The following is a 14,738-nucleotide window of genomic DNA, read 5'->3' as shown; positions in this document are numbered from 1 at the left end:
GGCACACATATTGATTCCCAGGACAAAAAGGCATTAAGGAGAGTTTATGTGTATTGAAATGAGTTTGAATTATTGCCTCTCTCAGGCACGCTGAGCGCTGTGATTGACTTCAGTGTTACGTGAATAAAATAATTTCACTTGAAAAGCGAAAAGTCATTACACTGCGGATAAAATCTAAATAATCAATATTATTTACGGGTAAGTGTTGTGTGCATGCTTTCATAAAATTACCATCTAACATAAGTTATGCTTCTTCTTTCATTGCAAGCAACTTTTATATGCAGTCGCTGCGCACTTGCAAGTGATTTAAATATTGCAATGAAATTAAACTGTGGCCAAGTGTGTGCGTGTGTATTTTGCGCGTGGATTGTTTGACGGCAAGATGGGAAAGTCGCTAAATTGATTAATTGCAGAAAAGGCAGCATTAAACTCACCAAATCCACTCGTCGGCCCACCATCCATCATCTGGATGGCACAATTTTTGAGTATCTCCACGAGCAATCGGTCCAAATCAATATGCTGCAGCCGTGCAATGAGCTGATCCTGTTGCTTGCAAATTACATGTTGCGAATAGAGACCTTGCGGCATAATTCTCTGCTTGCCCAGTGCCAATACGGCCGCCTCGAATGCCAGCGTGAGATAAGTTTCGTATTTATCAGTGGCATTCGGCACATAAATGTGCTGATACTGCGGCGACAGAATGCTCCCATCCTCGGCGGCCGCGTTGATACTGTCGAAAGTCAATCGCCCCATATCCGGCCCATGATTGCGATCCGGAATGATGCAGGCCTCGGTCAGGCAGTCGAAGATGCACGCCACGGCGTCCAAGGGGAACTCCACTGTGGGCGAGAGAAAGAAAGACAGGCGCGGTTATCACTCAGCGCGACATTGGGACAGAAGGAGAGTTCAAAGTTAATAGTCACCTTCACATCCAATTGTGCAATCGAGACAGTTGGACACGCAAGTGGCCTTCTTGTTGCGCACCACGTCCGTGAGGAGGCCAACCGGTGGCTGCGATGGCGCTGGCACAATACTATTGACGGCGCTCGATGAACTTCCACTGGTGGCCGTTGCACTGGGCATTTGCTTGGATGTTGACGCCCCATAATTGACGATGCTGGCCGGATTGACTTTGCCAAGTGCATGGGACTTGTGAATGTTGGCGCCGCATTTGAAATCGCCGCACCCGTGACTTCCGCCGAACACGGCTTGCGGGGGGCCGCACATGGAGTGATGATGGTGATGGCTCACATCCAACTGCTGCGGATGGTGGTGGTGGCCGTCCGCCGAGGTCGGCGGTTGCGGATGGCTGTGGAACTGCTGTCTGCCGAAGAATATGCTCCCTGACGGGGCCACATCTGCTGGATGGCGGTACGGGAATGGGAAATTGGAATTATGTCGCGTCACGTTGCGACAATCGCATTTATTATTCAATAGTGAGTGCTCCATAATACATGTGCGACACGACGCCACGGCAGCCGATGATTTCATGGACATTTTTCCCGCCTGTGTCATTTTGCAGCAGAAATTCTTTATGCAGCACTCATTCTTCTGGTGCTCCGCGCACCCCATCATCCGATGCGGGGGCGGCTGCTGGACCTGCGGGGGCGGCGGCGGCGGTCCCGCCACACCTTCCGGTGGCGCGCGGTTGTCCCCACCCCGGAACGAGGGTCCCGAGTGACCCACCCTGGCCTCAATATCCATATAGGGTGGCATGTCCAGGTCACGACCCCGTAAATCATTGTGCTCTATACACTTGCACTTTCCCTTCCATTTCGGATCAATTTCCGGCATCCGACCGCCCGGGGCTGCCTTCCTCATGCGCATATCATCCATGTCGTACTTGTGGAAGAACGGACGTGAGCCGAAGGAGTCGTGCGACGGATGCTGCTGCCTCTGGGACGAGGAAGATCCGCAAGCCTCCGCATGGCACGACGACATGGGCAGCAGGGAGTTCCACGAGTGGCAGTACCCGCCATTGCCTCCACCTCCGCCGCCCATGAAGCGATTCCCGCCCATGAAATTGTTCCTCGCTACGCCACCATGATCAGGCATGTTGGGCTGATGATGCTGCTGCTGGAACATGTGAAATGGTCCCCCCATCATCGGCTTCTCACCCATGGGTTCGAAGTGACCTCCGGAACCCCCATAGCCATGGCCGTGACTCTTCATCTTTCCATCGTAGTCACAGGCATTCCTCGAGTAGAAGCATCTCTTGCATCCCTGCACTGGAAGACTGTTCCTGCCGTTATTCCCAATGTAGTCATACCGGCACATCACGTAGTTCTCCCGTGGTGTCTTCGGGTACACACCAGACGGAAGCATTCCCTGAGACGACGACGCTTGCTTGTCCTTCTTCTCCGGACAATTGCAACAGCACGCACCGGCGCTCTTCGACTGCTCCTCTGCACTTGCGATGCTCTGCATCTTCTGCTGTTGCTGCTGCTGCACCACAAACGCTTGGTGCTTGTGCCACAGACTCTGAGCATCCATCTGCACCTGCTTCATCGTCCGCACCACGCTCACAGACAACCTCAGAGCCGCTTCTGTGTGCCCGTGGGAGCGCAGTGAGTCCACTCGGGCGGCACACATGGCCAGCGGCTCGTGCCACAGTGGCTGACCCAGAGAGTTAAAATTGGACTTGGCGCTGGTGCTGTTGGCCTGCGCCGACTTGCTGCTGCCGGCAATCTGAACGGAGTTCGTGCTGGACAGACTGTAGGAATCACTGGCGAGGATGTTCTTCAGATGCTGATTGTCCCACGACATGCTAACCGCATCGAGAGCCTTGTGGAAAATTGTCCGCGGTGTCTTGTTGCGATTTGCTGCACTGCCATTGTTGAGCTTCAATTTCTTATTAGGCCGTCCCACTTCACCCTCCTGACCATTCTCACGACCGCGAATGATGCCCCGTCCTTGGGCAACGCCGTTCATGCCATTTGTCACATTATTCAAATCACCACTGATGGCATCGCGAATTGGCGCTGCATTATCCATTTCGTGCTGGTCACGCTTCTCCGATACATCCTCCACTTTGTCTTCCGCCTCGATCTCAGGCAGCACCTTGTGCGACTCCTCGTCCACGGGCTGACCCTTGCACTTGTCGCACCCAATCTTCGACAGCTCGATCACCATCTTCGACGAGTGCCCATTCACATGGTCAAGTTGATTCATGATGCACTCGCAGTTCTTCGCCAGCAGGGCCTCCTGCTTCTTGCAATAGTCACACTTCTCCGTAGGCATCATCGCCTTCGAGCTGGATGGCTCATCATCTAATCTATTGTGGCTATTAACACACTTGCCGCTACACTTGTTCTCCTCATCGGTGGAATCAGTAACAATAAAATCAGTCGGTATTTTGCGCGCTGAGCACATATTTTCACCTATCTTGCTATCACAGTTCCTCATCTTCCGCTCAGAAGCCTCCCCGGCGGCCTCATCCGGACACCCAGGCGGGAATTCGTCAATCTTGTCATCCGCCTCGTGGCTCTCGTCTGCACTCGACTTCTTCTCCTTCTCGCATATCGCGTCGCTCGTGTCCTTAGACTCGAAAGACTGGCATTTGCATCCCTTCACGTTGCTGGGACAATTTGTGTCGTTGGCCGTGTCGCTCATGTACACATCGGCGAAGAAGTTCACATCCAGATCCCTACTAGGGCCCGGCTGTGGACTCCTCGGCTCCTTGCTGCCCATCTCCTCTAGATTCAACTCAAACTTCCTCAGTGTGGCATCGGGAATGTCGTCCACATCCATGCTCTCACGTGAGCTCTCATCGTTATCCGGCAGCGGTGGCGGAATGTCCACGTTCACATTGATGCCACTGCACCCGGGAATGGCTAGGTCAAAGTTCCCACGACTGTTGTCATCGAAGCACTGGTCGTTGGAATTACCGTCGATGTGATCGATGCGATCTTCAGGTCGATTGTCGTTCTCCTCGCCCGGCAGACAGGCATTGTCATCATCATCACTCCTGTTATCATTGCTCCTGTCGATGTAGTCGATCCTTTTGAGGATGCTCTTGTGGTGGCGCCGACTGTGGCCCGCCTCATCCTCGTCCCCTTCGTTATTTACAGAATTATTGTCATTTATATTTGGCGGCAGAAGGATATCATCATTGTTCTCATTTATCCCATTGGCATTGGCATTTTCCTCGTGATTCACCGGCGGAATATCTCGAATGTCCCCATCATTGTTCTCATCCATGTCCACATCGGAGTCTGAATCGGATTCTGAGCTATCATAGTTCTCATCATTGAAGTTGTTCACACCATTGCGATTACCATGAGCGGGTGGCTGTTGCTGCTGATCATTTTGCATATTTTGTTGATACTGGTAAATCATGTTCCGTATGTTGTTCTCCCTGAAGAAGCGATTACGATCACGCTCACGCTCCCTGTGTGATCTCTCGCGATAGTTCTCACGTCCAGGAGGTCTGAAGTCGGGATCCTCCTGTGGACACACTTCGCTGCGCGACCACTTCTCCAGCAGCGACTTCCAGTGGCACTTCTCCATCTGCGTCGCCCGCGGATTCAGCACGATGCACACCCACAGAGCGCCCAATTGATCCCACAGCTGTCGACACTTCTCCGTCATCGGCGTGCCATGGCTCTTCCACAGCAGCAGCCGTGGATCATTGAGAAATTGCTCAGTGATCAGCGTGAGCATTCGCGCCCCATTAGAGTCCTGCGCTCTCAGCATCTCCCTCACCTTCGCGAACAGTGAATTCAGTTGCTTGTTGCCATTATAGTAGCTCCCGGAGCCCAGGTAGCTCTTCACCGCCTCGCAGACCTGAATCTCATCGAGATGCCACGAGTGGTCATCGTCTGTCGCTGCACCTGCTGTCGGATCGGGAGCTCCACAAATTGCATTTATTTCTACGAATATATAAGAGGTAATGGGGCAAATAAAACACCCTATATTAGTGGTCAGTCGCCTCGTCTCCCCTCCCTCTCCCGCCAACCTATTTCCCGCATCCCGCAAATGACACACTTGAAAATTTATCGCATTCAATTACACCTTTTCTTCACACAGTATATTGAAAAATTACATTTCACCCGTAATAACCCACATTCATTATATTTTTTTATATGCCCATACTCCACGCCAACAGAACGAATTGTTCTCAAAGCCAAACAGCACATTAAACCTGAGAAATAAGGAGAGAAGAAATATAGGGCCTCTTACCTGACTTTTGCTGCAAAATTTCATCGGCTAATTGCTGGGCAGTTGGCAGTACTTCAGTATGATGGGCAGATATTAAGTACTGTACAAATTTCTGTAGTTGTTGCCTATTCATCTGCAGCAGGGTCTCTGCAATGGGCAAAATAATTTGCATTAGCATACGTAACGCACAGACAGACTGTTGTACACAACTATATGCCTCATTCAATCAAGATACAAGCGCTAATTTGCATCATTACAAATGTTAGAATAGTTTGTGAATTAGTTGTTATTGTTCTCAATACAATTCATCAACATTCAATTTATTCCCCTGGACACTGATGACATGGATGGAATAACTCCGCAGGGAGAATTATTGTTATTGGAAAAACATTTGCTTATGACATTTGACTGATTTCATGCAATTTATATGTTAAGTCACTGACAATGCGTTTCGTCCCATAAAACTCCAACTGGAAATATCATTTGCTCGTCGCTCTCTTTATTCTACCGCCACGCCGCGCCGCCGCCCCCCTATTCGAATCAATACGTCAAGTGTGTGTGTACATGACGACATCCCCACAAAATAAATTACCGATAAAAAGAGTGAATAAATAGCAACGCTCTGTGATATGATTGACTGCCTCTGACACGAAGGAGAGAAAATATTATGTTCAGTGCTCAGAATTTATATCAATTGAAGAATTTTAATTTAACAACATCAGCCAATAAAAAACATGCCCATTAACTATATTGTCGTTCCACTCTTTTTCCTCATTTCTACATCCCCAAAACAACTAGAGCTGTGCAATTAATTTAAATCCATATGAAAATGCTTCTCCATCTATATTCCTCATATTTCAGCGAAATTGTCTAACAAAAAAATACATGAAAAATGTCTATTCCTTCGAACTGCAGGTGGCAAGTCACCTATCTTGTGGCGTGTATAATTTAAATCCACCTAAGCTATAAAATATTTGTGGACTATAGTCATCTACAGAGGACTACAAGGTATTATTTGGCTCTAATTTGTGGCATTTCCTGTTCTTTATTGCCTCAAATAAACCACTATGAGCGAGTTTGTAATCCGAAAATCTAAACGATTAGCGATAAATGGACGATTGTACGCAAAAACCCACACTGACGTAACCTTGGCGCCCCAAGTCTCTTTGGAAATTGTTCTTCAAAGCGATAAATGGCATTTGGTAACCACCGAAATTGTACTACACGCAGTCACTTTTGCAATTGTATATATCCAAATATTGTCTTTCCGGCGAGATGGCAGAGAAAAAAAACAAACACATCTTTTTGCCACATGAACATGAAATCAGTCTGATTTGGAGGACGAGAAGGAACAATTTAACATTTTACGTGCAAGGCATTCGTATGTAACGTCGTGTGCAGGTACAATGAACAAAATTAAATGGCAAAACACTATTGTAAATTACAATGAAACAGACAATCACAACTCCCGACAACTAATTCTAACCCCGACCTGTATATTTAACATTGCAATGTATTCAAAACTAAACAGTTCGCTCATTTGTAATTAACTCGGAAATCAAACTGAATGTTATCCAACGAGATATAGGGCCAAATGATACGCCTTCACATACGCAGTTCCTCCTCCAGAACATTCCTCTTCTGTTCTCGTCAATTTTCTTCTTTTATAAATTATCATGACTCCTTCGCACAGCAGAAAAAAAACATAGGCAACATTGTATCACCCTTAGACATTCGCGTGAACTTTCAACATAAATATTAAAATTAATATGCTATTTCATACTAATTATCATATAAAATATTTCTCGCTACAAATATTAATTAGGCGCATATTTCATTCTCACTAAATACCCCGTCTCTTGCCACAATAAAGCACCAACTGCTGTATACGCTACATAGCGAGAACATCTCTTTCTTATGCATCATTCCACCCATAATTTTCACTCAAGTCTCTGTACGAGGCGCATAAATTGGACTTTCCGTTCACAAATCCATTGAAACATGACTTGAAATTACTTTCTCAATGTAAGTTGGCTATACACCTGATAAAAGTGTAATACACAGTGAATTTCAGCCTCATCAGAAACCACACCGCTGAAATTAATCTTCCCATCATTCTACACTCAATGATGGAAAGAGATATTCCTCATCACTGAGAATAACTTCTTATTTTCATGAGGAAGAAATGAGATTATCTCTGAGATACCATGCCGTTTTATTCTACACTACAGAGCAAGAGATTCATTTCAGCCTTGGATCTCAAACACAGAAAGAGTAAACAATTCTTCTCCGTACTTGATCTTCATGCTGGCAATAATCATACTATGCACAAACGGTTTGACACCAAACGCGCACATTGAATATTAATTATTATTTACCAACTACGAGCAATGAAACAATTTACACTTTTTTCAGATACAACATGTAAATGCTTGCTCACATGGAAAATATGTAAGGCATGAATAATTGAATGAACGCAACTACATTATTCACATTTCTTCATAATAGCTGCATTACTTAGAACTCTTCTTTCTCCTCTTTCTCTTTTCGCCACCACCTTAATTTATGCTGGTGCAATCTAAATATTAACGGCCTCCGCTGAAATCACAATGATACACTGAGCAATCCCAGGAACACAGCATCTCCGGCGCCAGAGGGAGAACTTCTGCATGAAATTCTCTGTCGGAACTCATGCTAGAAGGTTAATGAAAGAGGCGCAAAAAATGTCAAATGCCGCTCTCTCCCTCTGAATCCACGGAGACCGACATGAATTCAAATTAAATCCTCATACTTGTTAGAAATTTAAACTGTGCTCTCGCCATATAATTTCTGCCCCCTTTTATAACAATAAGCCACACATGTGAGATGCATTTAATTTCGCACTCTTGGGATAGAGTGGAAAAATGTGAAGAAATACTGTACGGAAACTGTAGAGCAAAGGGTTCAAATTCATGTGGCTTTGTTGGGAATAGAAAGAGACCCTCTCTATCTCTCTTGAAGCCCGCACTTGATGTGTATGCATAAAATAATAGTTCCAACTTGAGAAGGAAAGCGGGGTGCAATTGCATAGTAATTTCATTTTGCACCACTTCCCTATCCAGGATACAAATACTGCCTTTTTTCACTCCTCTTGCGCGCAGGAAGACATAAAAAGATCCTCCATCCCTTGAGGGCTCTCCGCCACCATTTCTTGGACTATGTGTGTGTGTGTGCATGGGAATAATGTGCTGGGGGAGGAAGGGAAATTCCCAACAGTTGGTGGATATCCTCATTAAAATGAATAATAAATTTATTTTAGTGTGGTGCACGTGCTAAAGAACAACAATTGGGAATGCTGCGAGCCCCAGTTCCACGGCAAACTCACCCCCATTCCGATCAATTGGTTGGGGAGAGAGATCACAGTGTAAAATCCGTGTCAACATCTTGTCAACATGGTCCAATCAATAAATTGCAATATTTCCTGCGGTGCTGGTGAATCAAGTGGAAATTGAAAATCAGAAAATTTCAACACATAGTATATACTTTCGACATGCTGTATACAAAAAGCTTTAAACACCCACACCCCACGGGCACAAAGCCCCAAAACCCAGCCACTGAAAATACACACAATTTAATCGCTTCCCTGCTTTGCTGCATGTTGGCAGCAGCAGCAGCGCGCCGTCTCTTAAAGGGGAACCGTTCACATTAAATCTGCCACTGGTGGATCCCGGGTTAATGTCAGTAGAGTTTCAAATGCCACCCCATTTGCCTGGGTCCGGGGTGGTCGGCTTTAAAGCGCACACCGGGTGTGAAGCTGCCTCTCTTGCCTCACCCACCATTTAAACGCCACCCACTCAGCAGCAGCCCAGCCATCAAAACTCACTTCGCTCTCTCACCAACTGGCATCCGTGTGGTGAAAGAGAGAAAGCTCCACATTTCCGCACCCGTGCGATTGCAAGGGACAACCGGATGTGCCTGTGCTGTACAAACCATTCGAGACCCATCCATATACAAGTCATTCCCTTCAGGCAAACTCACCCAGATGAGAGTGAGTTGTTTGTCATTTCCATTCCTGTGTGCCAGCCACACCGCACACACTCTCTCTCTGTGAATTCACTTCAACGCCAGGCGTCAGTGTAGCTAATTGAGAAATAATTTTTGCCGCCTAATCTACAATTAATTGATCATAGGCAAAATGTGTCACACAGAAATCAATTTCTCACTGGCCACTCTCTGCTCTGCACAAATTTTATCAATACGTGTCGAATTACAAACAATAAAACATGCTTGGCGAACTTATCACTTCCCCCATGTGATTGAGGCAAAAAAAGAGTGAAATGAGAGGAAATATTTCAACTGTACACCTACACAATAATCCCTTAAATGTCTCACATTATCTCCAAACTATTCCCATTTCTTTCCACCCCCTCATTTCCCACCAGCAGAGCCTCACAGCGCCATCAGTTCCAGAAGAGAGATACCTACTAAAGAATTTATCACACCCTGACATCATCCACACATATTTTTTCTGTCCAAAAATTTCCCGATATCCTATCACTTTGCTGCGAAATCTACTATGGAGCGCGATGTCTGGCATGTAATTTGATTTCATTCAATTTGTTCTCCCCACAAACGTGCATTGTACACAAAAGTTCGACATGCGCTCTCCGCAGTCTCTCTCACTGTGTCTTTTTTCCTATTCCCCGAACAGCCCAGAAATATTATTCTTGGGTGTGAAAGCAAACATGATTATGATTTAATTTTTCTCCATGGCACACACACAGCACAGGAGATATGATAACACTATGGCTTTTCGACATCTCCCGCGAACGCTAAATGATGTTAAAATGATTCAATTTAATTTGCAATGTAATTAAAATTTCAAGGCTTTCCTGCTAAAATCGCCACAATGAAGAGACGAGAAAATGATCCACCACCTACGCAAAATTGATCCCCATTCTCTGAATGAGAAAGTATAAAGCAAGGAAAATGAGATAATGTCTCTTTCCGTGAATTTTCCATTAAACTCCCTTCACTCTGTCATTCTCATAAAGTGTGTATTTGCGGTCAGAAGACAATGTCAATCCCGGAAGAAACTCCCTGAGTTGAGCGACAAATTTGGCCATTGATGATTTACAGCCAGTGCTTATAAATTCCCTCTCTAAACTACAACTGTAGTATAATTTTGAATTTCAATGATACTTATTAGCACACACAACATTCACTCAGCCTTTTTCATCAGCAAGACAATATTATTTATGCACTCCAAAAGACCTCAAGAAGTTGCACGACAGATCACTGCTGAGTGGTATTTAAAAGGCACATGCACAGAGTGGAGGATATTGTGTATCTCTTGAGCAAAATGACTTACCCGATATGGGAACTCGCAGTTTAACTGTCTCAGCAAATCGAATCCGGTACAGCGACAACGCAACTACGTGATGGCACCAGAAGATGTCTTTTGTGTCACAGCTGCAGGTTACTGATGTGATTTTGCATCTGTGCGGAGAATAGAGAACACCACAGTGTCATGTTAGTAGTGGCCTAGGATCGTGTTGCGAATCAATTATTATTAATTGTCGCGACAATCTCTGCAATTTTTAGCAGCTCGGAAAAACTGAATCAATGACGCTTCTGTAAATTGCCCAAGAGAGCTTCTCAATGTTGATGTTGCCACAAAGTAAGAGGTTGCAAGGAAGGAGCGAGAGGAGAATAAAAAAAAACCCGAGCGACTGTTGCCTGTCTCGTGCAATCAGATGGTGGACGAGACTGAAATTTCCAAAGAGTCGCCGAGAGCAAGAAAGGTGAATAATATTGTCTCAATGCAGCCATGCTTCGGGAGGCAATTTCCAATGAATAGGAAATTAGCCAGGGGATTTGCTTACCTGTCAAAGCTAACGGAGACTTTGTATTTCTTATTCTCCTCCATGGAGTAACTCACGCCACCGGCGGCTCCACCTCCGGCCCCATTGTGGGAACCGCCGTCCCGATCGACAGGTAAGCGCAGCGCCTGCTGGTGATGCGGCGGTTGCTGCGGATGACCCATGATACCACCGACCTGCGAGCCGGTGGTTGATTGACCACCACTGGATCCGTCATTTGGGTTCGGTGGGTAAGTCCAGACAGTTCCGCTCAAGTGGAAACCTGCAAGTGGTGGTGAAAAAAGCAACACATCGTCAATCATAGCTGCGGGATGAGGGATCATGGGTGCCGCCACGTAATCTACTGGTAATTTTGTGATTATAAAAAAGTATATCTCATATTCCAGACATTATTCCGATGCCGCAATCATCCTCATTCGGCACCATTATATTATCAAGGAAAAAGAACACAAAACTCCTCAAAAGTGCAAAAGGGGCGCGCGAGAGCGAGAAGAGAGAAAACGAAAAAATTCTCCCTGCCTTTTGTTCAATCATTTGTAATTTATAAAGATTGAGGTAATTTTCGCGAAAAAAAAGCCACTCTCTTACAAATATACTCGCAAAAACGCATTAAAATTCAGTCGTTCTCAAATCTTTGTGAGATCTCACGCACGATTTTCAGATTTAGATTTCAGAAGAGTGTATTATACCCATTATATGCCTACTCGCCGTGCCTTATTTCTTTCTTTTCTCCTCTCTTACTCACTCTCAAGCCCTCAACCAGCACCACCTTTAATCAATTCACCACCAAAACAAAACCATACTGTGCACCGCGCAGTGATTGTACTTCAAATATATTTTGTGAAGTAACGCCGAATGCATTTGCAGCTCTCTTGCCGGTTGGTCTCCCATGGAACCTTCTCAAATTATTTCTGTTCTCATGCAAGGTAGAAATTTGAAGTGAATTGGTCGGTAATGCTGTGAAGTATTATACAATCATCTCTGTTTCGCCTCGTTCTTTTTTTTTCTTTCTCCCCAGAAAAAACAACAAATTATTGAAATTATTGAAACAGAAAGTATTTCAAGCTGTTTCTTTTTCGCTTTTAGCTTAACATCAACATAATTAGTTCATATGTACTGTTAAATCACTACACAATCTTCCTCAACATTGCTGCATATTTTCAACGAAACGCATGTTTGTCTAATTGGAAATGCAATGTGATTTTGCAAAAATAACACCAATTTGCAGGATTTTTTCTCTCTCCCTCCTAAATATTCATTAGATCGTTTGTAAAACTATGCATTCCTAAATATGTTGCACACAGGCGTGAGCACACTTTGATAATGGAAACATATTGCACAACACTTTGTATGAAATACAATTATTGTTATTGATGTTTTCAGCTTAAATCCTCCCGTGGGACAATTCTAAATAGTTGATAATGGAGTGCAATCAGGGAAAATCAGATTTTCCCAAAATATTGAATGGAAATTGTGTAAAATTAATTTACTTTATTGACATACAAACGGCCTCATTTTGTTCACAATGAAATTATGTACGGAACTGAATTGGTACATGGACAAATTTACAATTGTACGTATAATCATTTCACTTTTAATAACATCAATTCGAATAGCAACAAATGGAATAAACTTCCTCTAAATAGAAACAATTACAAAACATAAGAGCATGCCGTCATCGTATTGCATGAAAATACCTACATATTATATTCTCACTTTAGCATCATTCACATGGTATTTCATACATAGATTCGTCATGTACACATTTCACCCAGGTAAATACCTAACACGCTCTCTCTCTCTCTGTCGTTTTCTCCCTCCATATGTATAATAATGATGAGAGTTCATCTGGTAACAGTGTATTCCATGAATTATGAAACATTGAAACCATTGAGGTTCGTTCATTTGAATTATTCTACAAGACTTTTCCATCTCTGTCTCACTCTGTCCCAGCCTTATCACTCTCGTTTCTCACATATTCTTCCACCACAAGAGGTATGTGCGGTACATAAACATGGGGTCTTTGATCCCATTTACCTTATGACTCCGCGCACTCACGAAAATATTCTCGGTGGGAAATAAATATATTGCTCCTCAAAATACATCACTTTTCTGGCGGTGTGAGAGGCTGATGGTACAATTAAAATTCAATTTAAATATCCACCCTGTGCTCCCATTGTTTGCTATATTGTCGAGTTTCTGTTTATGAATCGAATGCCGTCCTTGAAAACATTTATATACTTTCTTGTGCCGTTTAGACACCCGACAACAACAACAACAAACAGCATACCAGCCGAGTTGAGTACACCGTGCCATTGTATATAGAATGCGAAAATATATACCGATATATACAATACAGAAAATGTACATGAGTTCCGTCGTCATCAGTTATATAAAATGTGTGGTGTGTACATAGAAATCATATGTTTTCTTTCATTTATAAACTCACAGAAACTTGTTTATAGTATTTAATACCAAACACGAATATATTGTGGGACAATTTGCCGTGCTATTCGTACGGATTAGAGGTAGTTGGACGATGGCAATAATAGCCGCACGCAGTTCCACCGCCGAGGCATAATTTCCCTTATCACTCTGCAAAATTATACTGCATGTGTTTTATTAGCTGATATAGCCAATGAACATTGCGCTCAAGGAAATCCATACACACGGCAAACTAATCCATTCGTCCCCATTTTGCCAACTGAAACCCATGAAAATTTACCCATTATAGCCACTTCAATACTGCTCCGCTGCCGCCAGCCAAAATGAATACACTTTACAGTTTTCCACCTTACAAGTCCGTGCACAGAGAGACTCTCTTTGGCTCGTGTCAACAATATCATGTCATATATCTTGAGACACACCAATGAGATAAGAAGCGAAAGTCTCGAACATTTTCAGATTCTCATCATGCCAAAGAAATGCCGTCACAAAACTGTTACTTCAAGTGCATTTGAAATTCAGATTTTACATTTTAAGCAAAAATATAATCGTGCGTATGAGGAAAAGGAATGTCTCAATCGTTACCAAAGTTGCTCTGTACACTCTCTGTCTGTGCCTCGGCATTATTTAACACAAGAGGCATTTTGAAAAATTTTCAGACCGAAAACTCGCCTTGTAGGTCACTTGGCTCACGATATCAGGAAGAGACATACAACTTCTTCGAAAGGAATGCTATACAACACCACAGCGCTAACCCGAGCGCCAAGAAAGAAATCCATGAAATTCAGAATTGATAGACATCAAACACCACTGAATCCATCTGCAATTCCAAACCGCCCCAAATCGATTTCAGGAAGAACTTAATATCATTTGCTCCACATACAATTCCGACCATCCTATGGATCATAATCGATTTATTTCACTGAAAAACTTTTAAATTTTATACCATTCACTCATCCATAAACATCCAATTACGAGCCATCGCTCTCAGACTTACAAAATGGACCGGTCGAACCAGACTTTACGGAATACACATCATGGATACTATCTAGAATGGCCATCCAATGGTGAATTTCAGTCGCGCTGTACAAACTCCATGGGACACAGAGGCTCTGGGCAGAACATCTCTCGCTCTCTTTGCTAAATTACTTATTGGTTCTGCTCGTCGTCATGATCAAACTTTTGTTTGTTTTTAATTTTCATTCCAAACACACATTCAATGCAAAAATCCACACACCAGCAGCCACACGAAAAAGTTCCCTTTGCTCTCGT

At 44.1% G+C, this 14,738-nt stretch overlaps 1 protein-coding gene across 1 annotated transcript in view; it reads right to left on the bottom strand.

The window, feature by feature from the left end:
- LOC132264845 (uncharacterized) overlaps positions 1-14,738 on the bottom strand; it is a 29,119-nt gene that overhangs the window by 3,758 nt on the left and 10,623 nt on the right. The window contains exons 4-8 of the mRNA XM_059765174.1: positions 11,025-11,283; positions 10,511-10,638; positions 5,182-5,307; positions 924-4,871; positions 435-872 (exon numbers count right to left, since the gene is read on the bottom strand). Of these exons, the coding sequence (XP_059621157.1) occupies positions 435-872; positions 924-4,871; positions 5,182-5,307; positions 10,511-10,638; positions 11,025-11,283 (4,899 nt within the window). The remainder of the gene's footprint in view (positions 1-434; positions 873-923; positions 4,872-5,181; positions 5,308-10,510; positions 10,639-11,024; positions 11,284-14,738) is intronic.

The sequence above is a fragment of the Phlebotomus argentipes genome, unplaced genomic scaffold (genome assembly GCF_947086385.1).
Source record: "Phlebotomus argentipes unplaced genomic scaffold, Phlebotomus argentipes genome assembly contig_2, whole genome shotgun sequence".
In the NCBI taxonomy this organism is placed as follows: Eukaryota; Metazoa; Arthropoda; class Insecta; order Diptera; family Psychodidae; genus Phlebotomus; species Phlebotomus argentipes.
Note: the sequence above shows the minus strand (reverse complement) of the source record. Positions and strands in the feature narration are given on the sequence as shown.